The following is a 25,282-nucleotide window of genomic DNA, read 5'->3' on the forward strand; positions in this document are numbered from 1 at the left end:
GGAGGGCACGTATTGCATGGTGCACTGGGTGTTATACGCAACTAATGAAGCATCAAACTTTACATCGGAATCTGGGGATGTACTGTATGGTGATTAACACAATATAATAAAATAAAATTAAAAAAAAAAAAAAAAGAAGAGCATGTGACTCTTGATCTCAGGGTCATGAGTTCAAGCCCCAAGTTGGGTGTAGAGATTACTTCAATATTAAAAAAAAAAAAAAGTCTGGCAAAAACTTTTGATATTTTTGATGAAACCTTAATGTAGTAACATGTTCTAGCCTTGTGAAGTCTAAGTTTTAGTTCAGTCCTGATACAAATAGAACAGTGGTGTTTGTCACTGTCTGTCACATGTCTGTCACTGGTTTTGAATGTACTGGTGCTTTGTGCTCTAAAGAAGAAAAAACCATAGACCCTTCTTTTTCTCTCCTTCCAGCACCTACGAATGTTCTTCTACCACCATTCTTGTCTGTTTCTTTGTTAAAGGCTTATGTGATGTTCTGGAGACTGGGACAGCTGGGTCAGGAGTCTAGCAACAGGTTGATAGAAGGCCCAAGAGCTAGAAACTGTGATCTGAGAAGTCTAGAATGGCCTGGTTTGCCTGAGGGGGTCCAGAAACTATTGGGCATTCTTAGGAGACAAAACAGAACAGATCCAAAGTCAGCATTGTCACTAAATGGAAAAGCATTCAGCATTGGCATTGGTGTTGACCATTAGCGTAACTGTGGCACCGTATTACCTGAAGCTGTTTAATCAGGGCTTCCTTCTGATCTCTGTCTTGCCTCAGAAAAATCGTTAAGGCATATTTGATGATGTCCCTGGGAAGGTATCTTAGAATCATCAACCAAGCTCACAACTTCAGACTAAACCACCTTTTCCCTCTATTTTCTTTACCGATCACCTACATGCTTCCCCCCCCCCATGATTGAAACTATAATCAGAAGTTTATAGTTTCTGAGGGCACCTGGCTGGCTCAGTCAGTGGAGCATGTGACTCTTGATCTCAGGGTTGTAGTTCAAGCTCCATGTTGGGCCTAGAGCTTACTTAAAAAGAGAAAATGGTTTACCATTTTTCTTGGTTCTTTGATCATCCTAAGTGACTTCTTTGATATTTAGCTCCCCTGAGACAAATGGCAGTTTTATTTGGATATAAGATAATGTGGGAAGAGATAGAGGTGACATGCTTAGGATTGATGAGAAGGGAGAAAAGAGCCTACTGCCAGTTGAAACAATGGATCGGCAGGCTTATTGTCCATTTGTCTACGTCAGTGGTGCTTAATTCTCCTCTCCTTGTGAGACTGTTTAAAGGCTTAGAATTAGAGCTGAGACAGATGCTATAGCAGTATATATGCTATATTGCTTTTAAAAATAACACTTACCAGGACGCCTGGGTGGCTCAGTCAGTTAAGCATCTGCCTTCGGCTCAGGTCATGATCCCAGGGTCCTGGGATCGAGTCCCACATCAGGCTCCTTGCTCAGCGGGGAGCCTTCTTCTCCCTCTGCCTGCCGCTCTCCCTGCTTGTGCTCTTTCTCTGACAAATAAATAAATAAAATAAAATAAAAGAGTTTTTTTAAAAAAATAAGACTTATCTTAGGGCATCTGCCTGGCTCAGTCAGTAGAGCATGTGACTCTTGATCTGGGGGTTTTAAGTTCAAGCCCCACGTTGGGTGTAGAGGTTACTTAAAATCTTAAAAAATAAAAAAACACATATCAGAAACAAATTGAGAAAATTCAGAAAAGTATAAAAATACAGGTTGCCTGTCATCCTACGTAGAGATAACCATATTTTGTTATATTTCTTTCCAGTTTTTACTTTTATGTTCTGGTTAATGAAAGAGTACATGCTTATTTCTGAATATTTGGAAAACAGAATTATAAAGAATCAGAAAAAAACTCATAATCCTATAATCCAGGGACAACTATATTAATGTTTAATGTTGAGATAGATTTGTATATTTATATGCATAATTTTTATAAAAGTAATTTTTAAGTTTTTGTGGTTGTCAAGCTGGATATACCCTTGTGTCCCCTTTTCTGACTTAATATTAGAACACAATCTCATTTCTATATCATTTTTTTTTCTATATCATTTTAAAGCACTCGTAAACAAAATTTCTGGTAGATGCCTATTATTTCCTCATCTGGCTATACCATAACTTAACTATTCCATTATTTTTGGAAATTAGATCACTTATGATATGTTCAGTTCACTGAACATTTTCATGCATAAATTTTACCCACATTTTAGAATATTTCTTTAGATGGATTCTTGGAATGAGCATATTTAGGGCTCTTGGCATGTCTTATCAAATAGTCTTCCACTTCTACCAGAGGGGTACTCAATAAATATTAATGGAGAGTGAAAAGCTGCTGTCTACCAGGATATATAATTCTCGTAGAGGAGGCTAATAATACAGTGAACTCATAAGAATGGAGTTCTTGCTCCTAGAATAATCCAGGCATGCCCAAGGGCTAAGTAATTTCATGCTAGCTGTTTAATTGCAGTAGCTATTTAGAAGACTGATTTATAGGACCCAATTGTGAGGATTGGTACTTAGTACTGCATTTCAAATGTATGTATGTGGCTGCCTCTTCTAAAGGGGTTTAAACAGCTTTAAACTCTCTTTCTTTTTGAAAAGTTAAAAATTCCTTAAATTTTTATTCCTGGTACCACTACTACAATTTACTAGGCGACATACCTGATGTTATGAAAAGAAAAAGCTACAACAGATAAAAAGACCTCAGGAACGTACATCTAATTGGCACTGCATTGCATTAATCATTAAACAGCTTTAAACTCCTGAAGATCACTTGTTGAATGGGCATTGTTACAAAATAAGGATTATGGGAAATAAATATCCTGAACGCTCTTTCCACAGAAAAGAGGTGTTTGGAGAGAGCTGAGATTCAATTAGCTGCTACATTCTGTGTTAGAAAGCTTGACCAGGGGCGCCTGGGTGGCACAGCGGTTAAGCGTCTGCCTTCGGCTCAGGGCGTGATCCCGGCGTTGTGGGATCGAGCCCCACATCAGGCTCTTCCTCTATGAGCCTGCTTCTTCCTCTCCCACTCCCCCTGCTTGTGTTCCCTCTCTCGCTGGCTGTCACTATCTCTGTCGAATAAATAAATAAAATCTTTTAAAAAAAAAAAAAAGAAAGAAAGAAAGCTTGACCAGCTCCATGTTCTTCCCTGGCCTTGAAGGATGTGAATGTGGCCCCAGTCTACCTTGCAGCCTCTTGTCCCACTGCTTCCTTTATATACGTTCCCCACCTTCAGGAAAGCTGGAATTATTGCTGGCCTACCCGGCTTCTGCCTCGTGCTTTTCCTTTCTGGTGGCCTTTGTTCACATTTCCTCCCCTTGAGACACCCCACCTTTTTTGGTTTGATTTCATCATAGTTGTTTGTGGGCATGGTCAAGGGGGAGGTTGATTTTAGTAAGTTCTAAGGATATAGGTGACTTTATTCTCATTGGGGGAGAAAAAAAGAATCTTACAGGAAAAACAGATGTCCTTTTTATCGGCAACCCATTGTCATTTCCCTTTTCCCCTGTCGCTAGAAGGTTTTATTTTCCTGATGAGCTCTGTCATATCATGGACACAATGGCTGCCAACTTCCCCAAAACCACATTCTCCAGTTTAGCAGCCTCATTACTTAAGAGAGGATCTTTACTTGTAACTCTAGGGAAAAGTCCAGGGGTGGACTCTTGTTGGCTTAGTATGTATGGGTCACATGTACATTTTTAGACCACTTACTATGGCCAAAGGGTGTTTAAATTGGCCAGACCTGGATCCCCTCTTACCTGGGCTTTCCTACGTAGAGAGTCAGCATTCTGGGCTGTTGCCTGTGGGTTAAATGACCATGCACTCTTTTTCTTCTCATTGTTAACATTGTGAGGAAGATATTGGAGTTGGCTTTGAAGGAAAAAAGATGTGTGCTGACATATCATAAAAGTGGCTTTCAGGGGCACCTGGGTGGCTCAGTCGTTAAGTGTCTGCCTTCGGCTCAGGGCGTGATCCCAGGGACCTGGGATGGGCCCTGCATCGGGCTCCCTGCTCTGCTGGGGGCCTGCTTCTTCCTCTCCCACTCCTCCTGCTTGTGTTCCCTCTCTCGCTGGCTGTCTCTTTCTCTGTCAAATAAATAAATAAAAATCTTTAAAAAAAAAAAAGAGGCTTTCAGATGAAGAGCATGATTTGTGAGAAGTCCGAGAATTGTGGGTGGTTGAAAAGTAACAGTAGAAACAGTCTGTAAGATTGTTGACTGAACTAGGCTGAAAGAAGTAAGAAGTAGGAGGGAGAGAGCTGAAACTAGAGTCAAGGAAAGGTGTCATGGAACTTTAAAAAGGAGAAGGTGATCTGTTGATAGGCAGAAGGCTGAGTAATCCTGGAGGCAGATTATTTTACTATGGGAGTAAATGAGGCTTTGCAAATGAACCTTACACCACTACACAGAGGTAAGGTAGTAGACGTATTATATCAAAAATTCTTATATAACAAAAACTGTACCCAGGGCTCATAAGTAGCTTGCTTATTAGAAACAGAATAAAATTTCATGCTCACAAAAATGTTGACATTTCCAAGAGTGTTGTCACACACCTATTTCAGACTGACCAGGACATGAAGTGATCAAAAATTAACTGAGTTTAGAGAGATAAGACAAGTCAGATTGTGTAATTCTGGTAACAGCACATTTACCTGAGGGAAGAGGACTCAGAAAAAGGGGTGAAAATTTATTGTAAAATAAACAGTCCCTCAAACACCCGACTCTTGGTTTTGTCTCGGGTCATCATCTCAGGGTCGTGAGATCGGGCCAAGTCAGGCCCGGCGCTCAGCAAAGTCTGCTCAAGATTCTCTCTGTGCCTCTTCTTCTGTCCCACCCCTCTCTCTGTTTCTCTCAAATAATTCTTTAAAAGAAGTAATGGCAATATCCTAAACTCTTAAATTCTTTTTTTTAAGTTTCTAACTCCAGTTAACAAAGTGTTATATTAGTTTCAGGTGTACAATAAAGTGATTCAGCAATTCCATACATCACTGTGTGCTCATTACAAGTGCACTCCTTAATCCGCTTGACCTGTTTAACCCATCCTCCAAGCCCCCCCTCACACCCCATAAACTCTTAAATTCTTTAAAAGGCTTTTTGGGGGCACCTGGGTGGCAAAGTCGTTAAGCGTCTGCCTTCGGCTCAGGGTGTGATCCTGGCGTTGTGGGATCGAGCCCCACATCAGGCTCTTCCTCTATGAGCCTGCTTCTCCCTCTCCCACTCCCCCTGCTTGTGTTCCCTCTCTCGCTGGCTATCTCTCTCTGTCAAATAAATAAATAAAATCTTTAATAAATAAATAAAAGGCTTTTTGATTGAAAGCTACATCTTTGATTAAGAGGGAGAGGCAGGCAGTCCAGGATGAAGAGGGGACCAATATGATTTCAGGTCATTTTATAGCTTGGAGAATAAAGAGATCATGTTCAAGAAGTACGTAGCCTTGGAGATGGTAAATAATCATAGTGCTAGGAAAGATCTATGACCAGAGCCTGTTAGACACTATTTGTGCTTTGCCCCTTGAGCCCAGGCTCTCATTGTGTAGTCACACTCTCTAGAATGCTGGGGTGAAGGGTGAGGTAATTGGAAAAATATCCTGTGAAACAGATGATCATTGACTAAAGCAGAAAGGTGGCAGCAGCATCCCCCTTGCAATTGCCTGACCATAGCCAGGGGCTCTGCACACTCATCTCCAGATGGAGTCTTGTTCCAGCTATTCAAACACAGAGTCACAAAGGATATATGTACGAGTCCATGTGGAGGTGAGTGTCTCCTTTCTTTTCATATTTTTTTATTCTACTAAGAATGTTTACTTTCACATACTCTGAAAATGAAGAAAAACTAAATGAGACATTGACAAATAAGTGTTGTTCCAAATAAGGCAACCAGATTGACAAATAGGGCCCAGGACTCTTGGCCCATGAATACTTCGGTTGTCACACAATCTGAGGGTTTGTAATGGGAGGTAAGGGCTGAGATCTCCCTAAAAGGTTGAAATCCTGTAGGGATCCAGTTTTAACTATGAATTTCTCCAGATTATGGGATGATGTCAGAGTGGTTACTTTGCCTTGTTCCCTCTACTTATACAGTGTTTGTGTTGTTTTGGGGTGTTTTTTTTTTTACCCCATTTGTTATATCACCCTTTTTCATCATCCTTCTCCTGAACTTCCCTGAAAGCTCACTATCCCCCACCGCGTCCCATCCCTCTGCATGCTCTCTTNATCCCTCTGCATCAGTTACCTGGCCTTGGGAGGTCCTGCCAGTCTTTGGGCCAAGCGTTAACTGTATTTTCCCCTCCATTCTCAGTAGCACAGCTAAGGCCAAGCCGGAGTATTTTAGTAAAACTCTACTGAAGGTTTGTATATGACAGAATGAAGGCTCCAGCAACCTGATTGTGGAGCTGACATGTTGCACATTCTCTTCAACTTGGGTTCTCTTGTAGTGTCACCCATCTGGCAGGAGCCAGCTTCTCCCTCTTTATTCCTTTTCTCTCTGGAGAAGTAAAACATGGGGTGTTGGGGGGAAGGTGGTAAAAAATGAGAGATCAAAGCCTCCTTGAGTTCCTTTATGAATCTATCACCTCCCAAAAGGAAACACAATCTTAAAGTTAGGGTACATTCCTTCTCCAAGTTTTTATACCCTAAATATATGTATGTAAACATACAGTCTATATAGTGTTGCTTTTTAAAAAATCTGCATTAAGTGGTATATACATACCCCTCTGCATTTCTATTTAGCATTATGCTTTCAAGATTTTCTATGTATTGGGGTGCCTGGGTGGTGCAGTCGTTAAGCATCTGCCTTCGGCTTAGAGCATGATCCCGGCGTTCTGGGGTCGAGCCCCACGTCAGGCTTCTCCACTGGAAGCCTGCTTCTTCCTTTCCCACTCCCCCTGCTTTTGTTCCCTCTCTCACTGGCTGTCTTTCTCTGTCAAATAAATAAATAAAATCTTAAAAAAAAAAAAAAGGTTTTCTATGTATTAATGCTTCTAGTTCTCATTCATTTTAATCTGTATTTCATTATATGAATATATCATAATTTATCAGTTTTCCTACTGATGAATATTTAGACTATTTGGAATTTTTTTGACATTATAAATAAGGCTGTGATGTACCCCTTTGTGTATATCTTTTTGTGTGTATGACCATGTTTGAGAATTTCTTTAGCTTACACCTAAAAGTAAAACTGCTGTAGGGTAAAACATCTCTTAACTTTACTAGACATTACAGAATTGTTCTCCAGAATAGTTGTTCCAGTTTGCATGTCTGCCAGCAGTGCATGAGAGTTGTTGTTTCTCTGTATCTTGGTCAACACTTGGTATTATCAGACTTCAAAAATTTTGCCATTCTGATATATGTGAAATGGCATCTCATTAAATTTAATTTGCACTTTCCTGACTACTAATAGAGTTAATGTCTTTCTCCTCGATTTTCTATCACAGTTTCCTGTTTCTTTCATAGCACTTACCACATGCTGTTATTTTGGGTTGGTTGATTTGTGTGTTCATTGCCTACCATCCTGTCTAGAACATAATGTCTGTGAGAACAGGGATCACATCTCTCTTGTTCACTGTTTCATCCACAGACCTCAATCCAGGGTCTGATAGTAGAGATTCAATAAATAGTTGTTTAATGAAGGAACCTGCTAGTGGAAGAGGCGGGGAGGTGGTTCCTTGGTAAGTCTGCTATTACTACAAGAGAAATGCTCATACAGTAACTGGAATTTATTTCTTTATATTCCTCCCATCCAAACCCTATACTTTATTTCGTAGCCAGTTCAAAGTATCTGGTTCTTTCCTTCATTTCTTATATCCCCTTTCCAAGCCTTTTGAATAGGCTTGAATAGAAGATAGCAGAAATAGAGAATCATAGAAATAGTCACTCATGGTTTGATTTGATAGAGATTATTTTCTCCAGCCTGGGGCCTGTGATTTGAAATACACTGATATTGACTTAGTCTGTGATTATTTTGTGCCCCACATCAGAGAAGAAACCAAAGTTCTGATGAGGTTCATTATTAGATAGCAAATTAAGTTGGAAGCCCTTTGCCTTTGTTGGGATTCTTATTGAAAGAATTAATCTTATCCTAACTACTATCAGACTCTCTGAGATAGGCGAGGACTTCATCAGCAGAAATTCACTAGGCTAGGCATGGTAATTTTTTATTTTTGAGAAATATAGACATCGAAGAGGACTAGAATAAATCTCAGTGACTTTTCTACAGTTCCCTTTTTTCCTGCCCAGTCATTCTTAGTGCTGGTCCCAGCAGCTCCAATTGCAACTTATTCCAGCTTTATTTAGTTCCTGAGTTCTGTTCTGACTACATCTTAAACTATTCATTGTCTCGGTTAGGATTCTTTGGGAGTGCAGGGAACAAACCCACCTAAGCTAGCTTAAACTAGACACAATCCAGGGATGTCTCAGAAGTTAAGATCAGAGACAGCTAGAACCAAGAACTAGAGCAGTGGAAATGTCTACTAAAAGCTCCCAAGTGGGGTGCCTGGGTGGCTCAGTTGTTAAGCATCCAACTCTTGATCTCAACTCAGGTCTTGATCTCAGGGTTGTGAGTTTAAGCCCCCTCCATGCCCAGTATGGAGCCTACTTAAAAAATAAAAATAAAATAAAATAAAAGCTCCAGCTTTGCTTCTCTTTTCAAGAAACAACCAAGTCAAGGATAAAATCTTTGTCCCAATTATAATATTCTCAGGGAAGGATGCATACCCAACATGAACCAGATGCCCACCTGTCTCCAAAAGCCATAACCATAACGTTACTTCTACAAACATGGCAGCCAACAGCCACTCCTGTAATGTATGGCTGACACAGGAGGGCAGCTGCCAGAGAGGAAGAGATGTTAGGCAGAGGCACCCATAGATGTCTACTGAATTTATCAGTTGCTGAACATTAGTTTAGAGGCTCTGAAACCTAGCAACTCCTTCATATCTTCTGCTTCCTTAACATGTTTTCCCCAAGTCTTATCTGGCTCCTTATCCAGCTTGCTGTTCTCCTTTTCATAGCCACTTGCAAGTGTATTCTTAACAGATCCCTGACTGCCCTCACTAAAGATAGTGAGGATGAGAAGGTGTATTTTTTCCTCTCGTTTGTTTGTTTATCTGGAAGGAATTAGAAAGCGTGTACCATAACATCTCTCTGGTATGCTTATAGTCCAGTGATGTGTCCTGCCCCTGCAAGTAGGAAATAGCAGTAAATAGGTATTGTGGAACTTCAGCCACCTGGGAAGTCCATTCTGCCTTTGCTGAGACCATACATTCTCTTGTTACAGGAACATGACATAGAAACAACTCATGGTGTGGTCCATGTCACCATCAGAGGCCTGCCAAAGGGAAACAGACCAGTTATCCTGACATATCATGACATTGGCCTCAATCGTATGTATTTGATTTTATGTCTTCCCTTTTATTTTAATACTTGAACTTTGTGTAAAAAGAAGAAATCCCAGTATTCTAACAGAGCACAGGTTTTTTCCTCTCTGACTTATCCTTCCCTCCTCGTTGCTACATATGTTAATGGGAAAATTATGGTGTCTGGGAACTGTTCAGGAGAATGTGTTTGGGGGATACTGGAATTATATCTCACCTTTGTGTCTTAACTGCTAAAGGATGAACTGCTTAAGAGAGTAGAACCAAGGGGCGCCTGGCTAGCTCGTCAGTAGAGCATGCAACTCTTGATCTTGGGGTCGTGAGCCCCATGTTGGGCATAGAGATTACTTAAAAAATAAAAAATAAAGTGTGTCTCTTAAGAAAAAAATCAGTTGTTTATTTTGTTTACGTCTGTACTTCTTTGGTTCTTTTCATATTTCAAGTTAGAAAATCCAAAGTTTGAACTTAACTTTGTTGTGAGCTCTTCAAGATGAATTAGTGAAAGTGTTCTTGCTGTGGCCTGTCATCAGTGATTTTAAGTGGACTTTTCTAGATGGTAGTATAAGGTTCTGGCCCTAGCCACAGGCTCAGAGCCTATACTTGTGTTTTGTCCCATGCTTCTCTAGCTTACAAAGGTGGCCTACCTTTGAGGCTACAGTCTAGTGCTGGAGCTTTTGTAGCCTCTTTTGCATGAGAAGTGATATAAGCAGTTATACTAATAGGGTAGAAAGTGAAGCAGCAGCCCCTCTCTACACCCCAGCAACTTTGCCAAGAGACAGTCATCCACATGGTGAATCTAAGCTGCCCAGGATATTTACTCTAGCAAGGTTCTTAGAATGTAGTCAGCGTCTCTGTGTCAGATGGAAGACTAAGGTACATGAGAAATGATAGCACTATGGGTGCAAGATTATTTCGTGCAATACCAGAATTGGTTCCCATTTTGTAGACATTGTGTAAAATTGAGAATTTATTGTTGTTTTCAGGTCATTGAGATGTCTAGTATTCAGCCTTTAGGGCAGCTTAAATCACATTGTTCAGACACCTCATTTTAGCGGAACAGTGATTAAAAGGGGGGAAAAGAGTGAAAGAGGACGACATTATGGAATTAATTGAGTGAAGGAAAACTGGAGAGAAATGGAGAGGACTTCTATGTACAGTCTGTTGAAAACTGGAGAGAGATAGAGAACTTGTGTCTTATGAGTATTTTTACTCTTACAGATAAATCCTGTTTCAACGCATTCTTTAACTTTGAAGATATGCAAGAGATCACCCAGCACTTTGCTGTCTGTCATGTGGATGCCCCAGGCCAGCAGGAAGGTGCACCCTCTTTCCCAACAGGGTAAGGCCACAAGCAGGATCTTCTGGAAGGCATGCATTTAGAAGAGCAGATGATTGAGCTCCAGTGGGAGAAGTAGTGTTGATTTTAGCATAGCCTAGGAGTTATACGTATCAACCAACCACCCTCCCTATTTCTCTTCTTGCTCCGAGAGGACTGTTATGTGCAGTCTGTTGAGGAAAACGGCATGTTTTCCTATATCCAGGAATGGTTCTCCATAGATGGGACTCTGTCTCCCTGTAATTGCAAGGCTTAAGTGTCTGAAACACCCACTTCTTGCTGTCCTATATCTGTCCCCTTCATCATCTTTTTAAAATCTGTCATTTCTGTGTCCCTCCTTGAAACTTCCAGCTACCTAGGCCCAAACTCCAATCCATCTGAGCTTCCTGGGAGCACCTCACCAACCTTACCTCCCAATCTGGTGACAGGAATTTGGATATTTTGTAATTGTTTATTCTGTGGAGCTGCCCTGTCAGCTAGAGATGCATTTTGAGTGGACTTGAGCTCTTGGCCTCATCCTAAACCTGCTTTGCATGGTGCACAGACTGCTTTGCAGTCTCCCTCACTCTTCCCTGGACACTGTAATTACTAAGAAGACCTTGGGAAGAGGAGTGAAAGCACAAGCTGTAGAATGCTGGTTTTTCCCCTTTCCCCTGGCTCCTCTCCAGAGCTGCCTCTGCCGGTGACTGTTGGGAAGTAGAGCCCTGCAGATGAGTAAGAGCTAACACTTACGTGGGACTTGAACCACATTCCTCACACCGCCTAAAGCACTTCACATTTATTAAGTCATTTAACCCTCAGAGACCTATGGGACAAATTTACTATTATTCCTGTTTTACAAGTGAGGAAACTGAGGCCCAGAGATATTAAGTAACTTGGCCAGGATTACATAACAAATAAGTAGCAGAGCTGGAATTTTGACTTAGGCAGTTTGGCTCCAGAAGCCACGTTATTGACTATGTCCAAGCTGTTCTGTCTCTCAGATGCAAATTGGCCAGTGACCAGCGTATATCCAACTAAAGATCCAGTTCCTTTTCCCTGTTTTGTGCACAACCGGCTCAAGAGCACTCTCTTGCTTAAGTGTTTCAAGCAGAAGCAGGCTGCCTCCTCTGTCCGATACAGAGTAAATCCTGCCTCATCTATAGGAGATTGTCAAGATCTCCTTCCATCTCTGCTTCTGTAATCTCTTTGGATGCTCCCTTCTTTTTTTGGATTCCTAGTCTGAATCAGTTCCTGGACTTGCCTGACCATCTTAGGATCCTATGGTTCATATCATACACCAGATTCAAAAGCAGTATAGTAACCATGTTATCTTATGCCTGAGTAAAGCAAATCAGCATTCATGATGAGTCCAGGAACTGTGACTAGGTGGTTAGGCCCAGTAAGGCTTTGTTTATTCTTGCCTTTAGCTGCCTGAATATAAGCCACAGACCAAGAGCCACTTCTTTAGTTGACTCTTACTGCTGGAAGTTTACTGAGCCTCAATCTCGGTTAAAGTGATTATTAGGGATTTGGAAATGCACTAGGAGAGAACCATATTACCTGTTCTTTTCAAATGGCTTCCTCTGGTCCCAGAGACTGCCCTTTAGAATATGGAGAACATGGATTCTTCTTTCTTCTTAGCGTGGAAGAGTAGAGAGTTGCACAACATGTCACAATCATTTCCACACTTCATCTCCTTTCAGCCTTTGTTAAAGAGAATGCTTTTATTTAAGAACCCCATATTCTTCTAGCTGTTCTTGTGATTGGGAAATGTGAGTGCATTCTAAGTCAGAGGTATCTTCTGAATTTTAGGTACCAGTACCCCACAATGGATGAGTTGGCTGAAATGCTGCCTCCTGTTCTTACCCACTTAAGGTAGGCTCATTCTTCAGTTCTTTCACAGTTTTTATTGACTTTCTACGATGTGTCCAATCTTGGGGCTATGATGGTGAGCAAAAGAAATAGTCACTGTCCTCGTGGAGCTTACATCTTAGTGGGAGGAATAATTAACAGCAAATAAGCAAACAAATAATCGCAACTAAAGTGCTATAAGAGAAGTCAGTGAGGGTGATATTAGAGAAGGATCAGGTTCACAGAGATATGGCTAGCTGGGCAGTGCCTCTCTAAGAAGTTGTCATCTAGGGGCAACTGGGTGGCTCAGTTGGTTAAGCGACTGCCTTTGGCTCAGGTCATGATCTCAGGGTCTTGGGATCAAGCCCTGCATTGGGCTCCCTGCTCCTGGGGGAGCCTGCTTCTCCCTCTGCCTGCCACTCCCCCTGCTTGTGCTCTCTCTCTCTGTCAAATAAATAAATAAAATCTTTTTTAAAATTCCATTAATAAATTCCTTTAAAAAAAAAAAAAGTTGTCATCTAGGCTGAGACCTAGACAGAGAGCCAAGCAAGATGATTCTAGACAGAGGGAATAGTATTTCCAGAAGTCTTAGACCAAATGAGCAAGTAGGAGAAAGGCACAGAGTGAAATCTGAGAAAGAGGCAAGGACCAGATTACATAGTCTCACAGATCAGGTAAGAATTTGGGATTTTATTCAAAAGATATATATGGGTTTTAAGTAGGGGATTGATATCCAGTTTCATCTTTTATTTGTTTTTATTTTTATTTTTTTTAGTTTCAGATGTAGAATTTAAAAATGGGTTGGATAAGAATGTGCATTAATTTTACTCTTTTTTTCAATTTAGTCTTTTAAAACGATCACTCTATAAAAATTGCATTTCAGCAAAGCTGTTTACTTTTTTAATTTATTTTTTATTTTTTTTAAGATTTTATTTATTTATTTGACACAGAGAGACAGCCAGAGAGAGAGGGAACACAGGCAGGGGGAATGGGAGAGGAAGAAGCAGGCTCCCAGCGGAGGAGCCTGATGTGGGGCTTGATCCCAGAACGCTGGGATCACGCCCTGAGCCGAAGGCAGACGCTTAACGACTGCGCCACCCAGGCGCCCCTATTTTTTATTTTTTTAAAGATCTGTCTATTTATTTTAGAGAGGTAGGAGGGGCAGAGGGAGGAGGAGAGAGAATCCACAAGCAGACTCCTGGGCTGAGCACAGAGCCAGATGCAGGACTCAATCCCTACCTGAGCCAGAACCAAGAGTCAGACACTTAACTGACTGCACCACCCAGGTGCCCCAAGCTGTTTACATTCTTAAAAAGGATTACTCTAGATGTGGAGAGAATGGGTTGGAGAGGAGTAAAAGAGAAAAGGCAGGGAGACCTTTAAACTATTATAGCATTCAGGCAAGAGGTAATGATAGCCTGAGTACTGGATGCCCTCAGGGGAATGCAGTGAAGTAGATAGAGATAGAAAAGAAATACTTTGGAAGTAGACTGTACAGGACTTGCTGTTGAGTTGGACATGGAGGTGATAGGAGAGGGAACTGTTAGAATGACTCCCAGGTTTTAGTCCTATTTCATTTAATCCTTAAAATCAACTTAGAAGTAGGTAGTTATACCCTTTTGTAGATGGGAACTGAGGCTCAGAATTAGAGAAATTTGACCAAATTCTAGAATCCAGTAAGCATCAGAGCCAGATTTGAACCCAGTTGTATTTTCTCCATTGTGCCATGTCACCTCCAAATGAGTTAACCTTATCGGTGTTGGTTACATCCCCTTTCATAGTCTGAAAAGCATCATTGGGATTGGAGTTGGAGCTGGAGCTTACATCCTCAGCAGATTTGCAGTAAGTACATAGAGGATTAGTCTCAATACCCTTGAGGCACTGCCTAGGTCACAGCTCTACTTCTGTGTTATTTACCGGGTACTACTCTGGGTCTTATGTATTTCTGTAAATTCCGTGAACAGCAGATACAGGTTTGTATATAAAGCCCTGTTTTGTACTTACAGTACCTGAAAAATCACAAATGAGGGAGTACATCATCAATAAAAGGTAATTGTTAGAGAGGACTTACGGAATTTTGTACAGCCATTAAAATTTTGTAAGAAGACCTTGTAATGATATGTGATTCACATATATTGTAATGTTAACAAGAAAGTTAGACTACAGATCCACATAGTTTGTCATAAGCATAGGAAAGGACTGGAAGGAAATATACCAAAATGTGAACAGGGATTAATGTTGTATAGTTAGGTAAAATATGAGCTTTTATTTCCTAATTTTTATAAATTCTATTTATCAGATTTTCTATAGGGAGCATAATCAGTGTAATCAGAGGGAAGGAAAGTAAACTAGAGAGTTTTGAGTGTACATAGAAATGTTTGTTTTGATTTCTGCTTAAGAAATAGAAATAAATTTTTTAGATGCCTCCTGCATCATAGGACAGTCTTCTGGGGCAGGGTGGTGTCACCCATTTGTGTGGTTTCTGAAAAAAATGTAAGAAGCTCCTTTTGGGGACAAGGGCGTATGAGTATGAAATTCGCCAGTATAAACCGCAGCAGCCCCTTATGCCAAGTAGTTCCAAGGGTACTTTGCCAGCAGGGAAGACCCACCATAAGCTAAACAACTGCAGAGATGCCAAGTGCCTTCCTCTGCTGCAGAAATAAATATCACGTCTCCTCACAGATCCTTGCAAGGCAAGATCATTTGAAAGCACTTTAAGGAACTGGTTTTCCAGTTGCTAAGTCAGACTTAAAAAGCAATTTTTCCAAATATTCTTCCTAGCACCTCTCTGAAGTCTTACTTTCAAATCTGAGGCATTATGGCGTAATGCATAATAAATGATGAACTGTGCTCCAGTATTTTTTAGAAGAATGCTGGGAGTGGACTTTTCGAACGTTCTTTTGTCTCCTATTTCAGCTCAATCATCCAGAGCTCGTGGAAGGCCTTGTGCTCATTAACGTTGACCCTTGTGCTAAAGGCTGGATTGACTGGGCAGCTTCCAAAGTAAGCACCAAATGGTATTCATTGGCTCATCTTGGTCCCTTCTCTAAATGTCTTACTTTTATTTTTATTTTTTCATTGAAATATATCCAGTTAAAGGCAAAAACTTTTAAGTATATAGCTTGATGAATGTTTACATATGTAATTGCCACTCAGTCAATATACAGAATATTTCTACCTCCGGGGATTCCCTTGTGCCTTTTCTTTAATTAATACTTCCTCTCCTTCCCAGATATAACAGTTATTCCAACGTCTGTCACCATAGATTGGTTTCCTCTATTCTTAAACTTCATATAATTAGAATGCTAGAATACGTATTCTTTTGTATCTGGCTTTTTTCATTTATTGTTGTCAGCGATCCACCTTCATGTTAGGTGTACTGGCAGTTTGTTTTATTTTATTTAGTTAGTTAGTTACTTAGTTATAAAGGGAGAGAGTGAGGGGAGAGGGAGAGGGGGAGAGAAAATCTTAAGCAGACTCCAAGCCCAGCATCCCCAGTCCTGTGCAGGGCTCAATCTCACAACCCTAAAATCATGACTTGAGCCGAAAGCAAGAGTCAGACGCTCAGCTGACTGAGCCACCCAGGTGCCCCACAGTACATGTTTTCATTCTTGTTTAATAATCTATGGTGTGAATAGGGTGAGGGAGAGGGAAAGAAAATCTCAAACAGACTCCCCGCTGAGGGTGGAGCTGGATTTGGGCTTGATCTCAAGAGCCTGAGATCATGACCTGAGCAGAAACCAAGAGTTGGACGCTTAACTATGCTACCCAGGTGCCCCTGCCAGTGTACTTTTAAAATCCATCTATCTCAGGGTTGTAGGATTGAGCCCCAGGTTGGGCTCTCTACTTAGCGCAGTCTGCTTGTCCCTGTCCCTCTGCTCCCCCCCAACCCCCATGTGTGCTCACGCTCTCTGTCTTTCTGTGTCTTTCTCGGCTCACTCTCTTTCTCCCATAAATTAAATAAATAAATAAATATCTTTTTATAAATAAATAAAATCCATTTATTTCAACTTTAGTCCATCCTGATGACATGTAAAATTCCTTTCCAGGGGCACCTGGGTGGCTCAGTCAGTTAAGTGTCTGCTTTCAGCTCAGGTCACGATTCCCTGGTCCTGGAATCCAGCCCCATTTCTGGCTCCCTGCTCGGTGTGGAGCCTGCTTCTCTCTCTGCCCCTCCAACTGGCTCGTGCTCTCTCTCTTAGTCCCTCTCTCTCTCAAATAAATAAATAAATCTTAAAAAAAAAAACTTAAAAAAAATAAAATTCCTTTCCAAAGATTTCCCTTTACAAATTGTCTACAACTTTCTTTTGCATTCAGATTTTGTTTGAAGGCTTTTCTTTCCAAACAACCGGTCACATTTAGGACAACATTACTTTCTTTTACCTCAACAAAAATGTATTCCCATTCCTTGCATATTTCTTACACATCTCCTACTTTTTTTTACATATAGAGTTGCTTTCTTTATTTTCGTCGGTCTTAATTACATTTAGCAGAATTTTAACTCTTAGAAACCTTAGTCTCCAGTGAAAACTCAGTAGTAACCAATTGTGAACTATTACACCAGAATTCTTTAGATGGAAAATTTGTGAGTCAATTAAACACAAAGCATGTTTTTCAACAGATTTAAATATCCTTAGTTTGGGGCACCTGGATGGCTCAGTCGGTTAACCATCTGCCTTGGGCTCAGGTCATGATCCCAGGTCCTGGGAAGGAGCCCTGTGTCAGGCTCCCTGCTCAGCGGGGAGCCTTCTTCTCCCTCTTCCTCTGCCCCTCTCCCTCGCCCCTGCTTGTGCTCTCTCTCTCGCTCACTCTCTTTCTAAAATAAAATCTTCTAAAAATAAAATTAAAATATCCTTAGTTTTCTGCCAGAAGAAGCCAAAAGCACAAACCTGTGTTCAATAATCAATGCTTTACTAATCCATCCTATTTGGAAAAGGCCTAGATGTCCAGCAAATTCAGTCCAATTTATCATCCAAGCAAAACTTTTAAGTTTCAGTTTATCAAAGACTTAGAAAGCTATCTTAACAATTACCCATGGAAACTTTGAGACAGACAAAATTAACCATCATCTTAAGCCCTCTTTTTGCTGACAAATTACAACAGAGATCATGAGCTTAGTTGACCTTCAGCAAACCTTGGCAGAATAAAAGTTTTGTATTTAATGCTGATAACTCTAAAGACATGTTTATCTTAATTAAACCAACAAACTTAAATTAGTTTAAATACTGAATATGTTCCACTTAAAAGTCAATCAGTTGGATCCACTTAAAAGTCAATCAATTTGTTCCCCACTGTCAATTTTTATTAGAGACACTGGTGGGGAAATCTGAAGTGGGTGATGTTAGTCCAAGGGAGTACATTTCGTTCCTTGACAGTGAGGGGAGGAGGAGCCAATGGTGCCAGAGGCACCAAGGATGGTACAGGAGCCAGTTGTACAGGCTGCACCCAAAGGTGGTGCAGAAACAGAGGAAGGGGAGGAGAAGGCAGAAGGGGTGAGGTGCCACCAGGAAGCCTGGAGGTGGACACAAGCCCAGAGGGCAAAGAAAGAAATCTCCTGGTCCTAAAGCTCATCAGCTTAGACAGAGATGAAAAGCCAGGTGTTTTTTTCCACCAACAGGTGGAATTAGGCAGTCCATGTCAGGCCAGAGAAGACAGGGAACTTCCCCAAAACATAAGGAGTTTTGGCAGCTGCTTGGGAGTATTCCTTAAAGTCCCTGTCACGAGGTAGGCTAACCAACCGCAGACAGTTGGCTCCAGTTGTCATAGCCATTAACCCAGGAAATGAATGAGGGAGAAGCTCCCGCATACAAGAGTAACCTGTGTCTATTAGGAAGAAGGAACAGTGAGAGAGTCAGTGTGCCCCTCATTAGGGATGGCCTGTGTTTCCTCCAGCAACATGGGTTTATTCGGAGGAGGTCTGTTTAGACAATTATCATCCAGTATATCAGCAAGGAGTTTCCTAGCCTGCTTAGTAGCCAAATACTAGAGACCCTTAGGTCAGGGTCCTGGTTTAGAACCAGGAAGGCCTGGACAGAGGGTACCTATTTGTCCTATTTCCTGAGGGAGAAATCTAACTCATTTCTGTTACAAAAGATCAGTTTGCAATCTGAATTGCTTCCAGTGGGTTAAAAGTCATTTCAAAGGAGAGTCCTTGGGAACTGAAGAAACAGCCTAGAGAAGGTCCATTACCAAGAAAATTCCCCCCTACCCCCCACTCGTGGGTGGAGTCCCACACAGTATATGTCAGAGGTTCCTGGTGTCAAAGCAGCCAGAGGCATCCCTTGAATAAAATAGCTATATGATCGCCATGATCACCACCCTGCCCTGCCATAAAGGCCCTGTAGGAGGGATTGCCGGCATCTCCTTGCTTCACCCATTGCTTCTTAAGCTACAAATGGGTGCCAGTGAATGGATCAAAATACCATGCCTAGCCATGCCTTGCCATGCCGTGAAGAACCTGCCATTTTAAACACATGGAAAACACTCGAAAAGTTTTCCAAGGAAAAGTTACCCAATTTTGTAATTTAAGCGGTTAGTGGGGGACATCGATGAAGAATAGTAAAGATAGAAACCTGTCATGGTCTAAGCCACATTCCAACACATGTAGTCCTTACAGCCGACTTCCCTAGGAAATGGTCCTAGATTGGGTTTTAATTCAATCAAGTATTGGTTTCAGCTGGCTCTGGGCGGAGGTCTTGTGGCCAGAAATGGCTAGACCAGAGATGTCACATTAGACCAATGAGGAGGAAGCCTTACATGGGAGTCTTAAGATTGGCAGTCGTACTAGTGACTTAGGTGGCTGTCCCGTGTCCAAGAAAGACAGCTTTGTATAAGAATAGGAATAAAGAGAGGGCATCAGGTTTCTGGGTCTTATTACCATTCTGGCCAGGGTACTAGCTTCCAGCCAAAAGACAGGCTTCTGTTCCTCCCGGTGGAGTAGCTGAGGGCTAGAGGAATGCAGCCTGAGCAATGGACGTGAAAGTGTTCCAATAAGACCATACTCCTTGAATACCCTCTGAATGAAAGTAAGAAGAGAAGAGAGAATAACTCACCAAGTTTGTACTGAAGCTGAAGTCCAGATGAAGGAAGATGCAGAATCCCAGTACAGGCCACCGAAATACGATGTGGGATTGTCGAGCCCAACGGTCAGGAAAGAATTCTTGAGACGTTTACGGTGTGAAAGGGTGTTTTTATTATAGCATGGAGACAGGACCCATGGGCAGAAAGAGCTACACAGGGATTGTGAGGAGCTATTGATTATATACTTTTAAGTTTGGGGGCTGGGGATGGTAGAGATAACCTAAGTCTATAAAGGGAGTTTTGCACATGAAGGAAGAGTTATAGGATCCTGGAGGTCTGGCTGTTGTCAAGATAAGGTGGTTTTTAGTCTCTAGCAAAACATTAACATTAAGGCAGCCATGAGTTCCTTGAGGAATGTCACACATATCCCATCTCTGGCAGGGTGGAGGGAAGAGTGTTAGCCTTCAATTTGCCTTTTGCTCCCTCATTGTAATGACTTTACAAATATAAACAATCCCAGCAACAACCAGAGTGAAAAGAGGGAATGGGGGCAAAAGCATGGTATTATATAACTTTTGCTTTGAACTGACCTGTGCTAAAAAATATTCAGTTTTAGATTAGAAAAAGAATTACTTTTGAAACATTTTTCTCTCTTCAGTACAAATATTATTTGTAAATTATTGTAATCTGAAACTTTTAATCCGAAATTATGAGGTTGAGATTAAAGCAGCAATGTTATAAAGTTTTCCAGAGAAAAAATAACCCAAGCTTTCATTACCTGCTAAAAGATGCCTAATGTAATAATCTCATTTTTAAACAAATACCTATTTCTAAGTATTTTTAAGTTGCCATAAATGTTTATTCTAATACACCACTGGATATAGCCTCCAAAATACCACTCCCAGCTTGTCATATGTATCAAAGCTTTACTGATACTCAACCATGAGATCCAGTAATTCAGTATTTAGGAACTTACCTGAAGGATAAATAGTGATACTTAAAAGCTTTAAATAGAAGGATATTAATTTTTTAAGAATCTAATACCTGTCTAGTATTTCCTGATGTGATTTGATGTGGGGTCCAAGAGTGAATGGCCGAGAAAGAATTCTTGAGCTGGTTTTATTAAAGTACGGGGACAGGACCCAGGGGCACAAAGAGCTATGTCGGGATTATGAGGAGCTATTGACTTTATACTTTTAAGTATATAGCTAGCTGTTGTTAGAAAAACGTCATCCATTACTGTCTAGTAAAAACCTGGTCATGAGACCCTTCAGATGTTTATCAGTGGGCCATATGCTTGGAGGATGATTGCTAACATGTATCTTGGGGGGTAGAGATAAAGGAAGTTTCCAAAGGAATTTTTTTTTAAGTGGGGAGGGGCAGAAGGAGAGGGCAAGAGAGAATCTCAGGCTGGCTCCACGCCCAGCGCAAGACCCAACATGGGTCTTGATCTCACAACCCTGAGATTATGACCTGAGCTGAAATCAAGAGTCAGTCACTTAACCGACTGAGCCACACCAGGTGCTCCTCCAAAGGAATTTTTATATGTTGAAGAAGACTTACAGGAGCCTGGGGTGCCTGGATAATGGTAAGCTAAGTTTGCCTTTTGCCCTTAGCAAAGTGTCAACATGGAGGCACCTGAGCTCCCAGAGGAAGGCCACTCTGCCTGTTTCAAGGACTTGTCAATGGGCTGTAGCCAGTAAGGAAATTTAGTTTTTTCTTTTGCTTTTGTTTCCCACATCAAGTAGAGCATCCAGCTCTTCTTTCAGGGTTGTGAGTTCAAGCCCCACATTTGGTATAGAAATTACATTAAAAAATCAGTGAAAATGCTGGTCTTGCCTACTATATTAAAAAAAAAAAAAGGAAAAAGAGAAAAGAATTTGTTACTAATAGTTATATCTTTGGCTGGTAGAATTACAGAGGATTTTTATTTTCTTTTTCATATTCTAGATTTTCCTGATTTTCTGTGATAAGCCTGTATAGCTTTTAAATTACTTTAAAATATTAAAATATTCCATCTACTGGAATTTTAAGAAACAAAACAAATGAACAAAGGCAGAAAAAAAGAGAGACAAACCAAAAAACAGACTTTAGCTGGAGAACAGATGGTTACCAGAGGGGAGGTGGGTGGGGGGATGGATGAAATAGGTGAAGAGGATTAAGATTATACTTACTTTGATGAGCACTGTGTAATATATGTAATTGTTGAATTACTATATTATACATCTGAAATGAATTTAACACACTGTATGTTAAGTACACTAGAATTTAAAAAAAAAATACTCTACCTACCAGTAGACTAGATTCTAAAAAATTTATCCATTTCTCCCCACATTTAAGTTCTAGAGAAATATGCATACTCTAGCTTTGGGTGAAATATATTAATGATCCTATTGCCAGATGCTGTGGAAAATTCTTTCTTATAATCTGACTTACTTAAAACTTGTTCTAATTCCTGTCCAGTTATGTGGTTGTGTTAGAATTTACCTGAACACTCTCAATAATGCAAAACAAATTATGTGTAATAACCTAATAAAATTGTTATGAAACTTGAAAATGACCTTATGAGTATTAAACATGAATGGTTATTAATTCTAATTATCTTTAATTTATAGCAGTTTGATCATTGGTAACCCCTCTGAAGATTCCCGGGCTTCTTTCTTCCCTTAATCTTTCTGGGACCATGTAATCCTGCTCTACGCATATCCATGTCTGTCTCCTCATCGTCTCTTCTCCATCTGCACTCCCAGTTCAGCACTTCACCTCTCATCCAAGTCAGCAGTAGGAATTAAGCATAAAACCCAGGAAGAAGGCTACAGGGAATCAGCAACATAATTTGAGTTGGAAATTTTTCTGAAAATAGACTAGCAGTCTGCAGATTTGCACAGATTGCTGCATTTATTAGACTGTGATATGCATCATTTTGAAATGGAAAAAATTAGGAAAATGTTCAAAACGCAAGAACATTCTGTAAACAGCAGTTTCCTCCCACTCCTTGAAATGAAGATAGCAAAAACTGGAGGAAAGAAAAAATTGTTTTTGATTCTTGAATGGCTCGGGAGTATTCTTAAGTCAATCCGTATTAGCCACGTATCCAGTGTAAATACAGAAATATAGGCAGGAATGAAGTAGCTAATAGCCAAGAGTTCTAGGTCTTAAGTTTTCAAAGAAGGAATGACCAGCATTTCTTCTAGCCACCTGTTTCTTTCTTTCTTTTTTTTAGGGGCACCTGGGTGGCTCAGTCAGTTAAGTGTCTGCCTTTGGCTCAGGTCATGATCCCAGGGTCCTGGGATTGGAAGGCGTCTGGCTCCTTGCTCAGCGGGGAGCCTGCTTCTCTCTCTCTCCCTTCCCCTCTGCCTGCCGCTCCGCCTGTTATGCTCTGCCAGATAAATAAATAAAATCTTTAAAAAAGAAAAAAAGAAAAGATTTTTAAAAACATGTATTTGAGAGAGGGAACACGATGGGGAGAGAGGCTGAGGGAGAGGGTGAGATCATGACCTGAGCCAAAGGCAGACACTTAACCTACTGAGTCACCCAGGCGCCCCTCTAGCCACCTATTTCAAAGCAGGTGATATTATTTCCCTGGAAGGGAGACCATTTTTTTCTGACTTGTTTTTTGTTCTCATATATCTTGAAACCACCATCTCTTGAAAATGTGTGACACTGACGTGTGCTTTTGTTTGTTGAGGGATAGCATGAGTACAATAAGGTGCACTAATCGTAAGTGGACAGCTTGATAAATATGTATGCTTAACTCCCTTGACACCAAGCTTTTGTCTTTTTAGCTCTCAGGCTTGACAACCAATGTCGTGGACATTATTTTGGCTCATCACTTTGGTCAGGTAAGTGCCTATTCCAACCAGGACAGCTTGTTTGTTGGCTTGCAGCAAAACCTTATTTACCTCAGGAAAGAGGGGGTACCTTAGAATTCACCTGATCCTCGTGGGTGCCACTTCCAGGGCAGAGTGTGATGCATGTGGCTCAGCAAAGGCCAATCTTAGGGGAGAGGCATTAACTCAGTGGCACTTGGCTCTTGGCATTTGAAGAGATGAGGGAAGACAGAATCCCCTCCCCCACTACCTGTTCTCTGTCAGCAGCATGCCATCTGTTAATGTTTGACAACATCACGTGCTTCACCAAACATCTTCAGAGCCATAATGAAATCTGGGAAAGGCTTCACAGAAATAGAAATTTCAGAGAAAAATGAAACCAAAAGAAACAAATATCAATGTTTAAAGAACCTTAGAGATTATCTTGTCCATTCCCATGTTTTACTGGTAAGGAAACTGAAGTCTATAGAGGAAATGACAGGTATGGATAATTTTTGGGTGGGAGAGGAAACCCCAGTCCTCTTTTCAGAAGGAAGAGTGAATTGGATAATAAGATTCTGAATGAGATGATAAGTATCATCTTATTTTTTGTGGGAGTTGGGGAAAGATCACTGTCGATTCTTCTTTAAATATTTGGTAGAATTCATAGTGACACCATCTGGGCCAAAGCTTTTCTTTGTGAATACTTTTTATGTTACTAATTTAATGTCTTTACTTATTAAAGATCTATTAAAATTTTACTATTTCTTGAGATGCTTTAGGTGATTTGTGTCTTTCCAGAAATTTGTCCATTTCATCTCAGGTATTACCCAGTTGGTTGGCATAAATTATTCATAATACTCCTTTATAATTCTTTTTATTTCTGTAAGGTTAAAAATAATGTCTCCTCTTTCCTCCCTGTTTTTAGTAGTTTGAATCTTATTTCTTTTTCTTTGGCAGTCCAGCCAACCAATTGTTGGTTTTATTGGGGTGTTTTTCCTGTTCTTTTTAAATTCTCTATTTCATTTATTTTCACTCTAATAGTTGTTATTGCCCTCCTTCTGCTTGCTTTAAGTTTCCTCTTGTTTTTCCAGTTTCTTTCTTACTTTTATTTAAGCAGGCTCCACCACACCCAGCACAGAGCCCAACGTGGGGCTCAGACTCACGACCCTGATATGAAGACCTATGCCAAGATCACGAGTCAGGTGCTTAACTGACTGAGCCACCCAGGCACCCCTTCTTTTTCTAGTTTCTTAAGGTGGAAGGCTAGTTGTGGATTTGAGATCTTTCTTCTTTTTTTCATATAGGCGTTTACAGCTATAAATTTCCCTCTCAACACCACGTTAGCTGCAGCCCATAAGTTTTGACGGTTTCATTTATCTCAAAAGTATTTTCTGATTTCCTTGTGATTCCTTAACCCATTAGTTATTTAGGAGTATTTTGTTCCATTTCCCAGATTTCCTTCTGTTATTGATTTCTAATTTTGTTCCATTGTAATCAGAGGATATACTTAACATTTCATTCCATTTTGAATGTATTGAGATTCATTTTATGTCCTGCCATATGGTCCTAACGTGTGGCCTGTCTGTTCCATGTACACATGAGAAGGAAGTGTATTCATTCTGCTGCTTAAGTGGAATGTACTCTGGGTGTCTTGTCAGGTCTGGTGGTTTACAGTGTTGTTCAGTTCTTCTATTTCCTTGTCATCTTCTGCCTCATTATTCATCCGTAAATTAAAGTGAGGTATTAAAGTTAACAACTATTATTGTTGCATTTTCTATTTCTCCCTTCAATTGTTTGTTTTTGCTTTGTGTAATATGATTGTTTGTCTTCCTGATGTTATATTTTTATTTAACAGAACTTTGAACTCACCTTCTTT

The 25,282-nt window shown here is 40.6% G+C and overlaps 1 protein-coding gene across 5 annotated transcripts in view; it reads left to right on the top strand.

Moving 5' to 3' along the window:
* Positions 1–25,282, top strand: part of NDRG3 (NDRG family member 3) — a 72,355-nt gene that overhangs the window by 31,217 nt on the left and 15,856 nt on the right. For 3 of the 5 annotated variants that reach the window (XM_034640526.1, XM_034640529.1, XM_034640527.1), the window contains exons 3-8: positions 9,309–9,414; positions 10,624–10,744; positions 12,536–12,598; positions 14,356–14,416; positions 15,491–15,577; positions 23,380–23,436. In XM_034640526.1, coding sequence (XP_034496417.1) covers positions 9,309–9,414; positions 10,624–10,744; positions 12,536–12,598; positions 14,356–14,416; positions 15,491–15,577; positions 23,380–23,436 — 495 coding nt within the window. Of the gene's footprint in view, positions 1–5,581; positions 5,789–9,308; positions 9,415–10,623; positions 10,745–12,535; positions 12,599–14,355; positions 14,417–15,490; positions 15,578–23,379; positions 23,437–25,282 lie in introns of those variants that run through there. The other 2 variants (XM_034640525.1, XM_034640528.1) reach the window with 2 other exon arrangements.

This window comes from Ailuropoda melanoleuca, chromosome 13 (assembly GCF_002007445.2).
Source record: "Ailuropoda melanoleuca isolate Jingjing chromosome 13, ASM200744v2, whole genome shotgun sequence".
Taxonomy (NCBI): domain Eukaryota; kingdom Metazoa; phylum Chordata; class Mammalia; order Carnivora; family Ursidae; genus Ailuropoda; species Ailuropoda melanoleuca.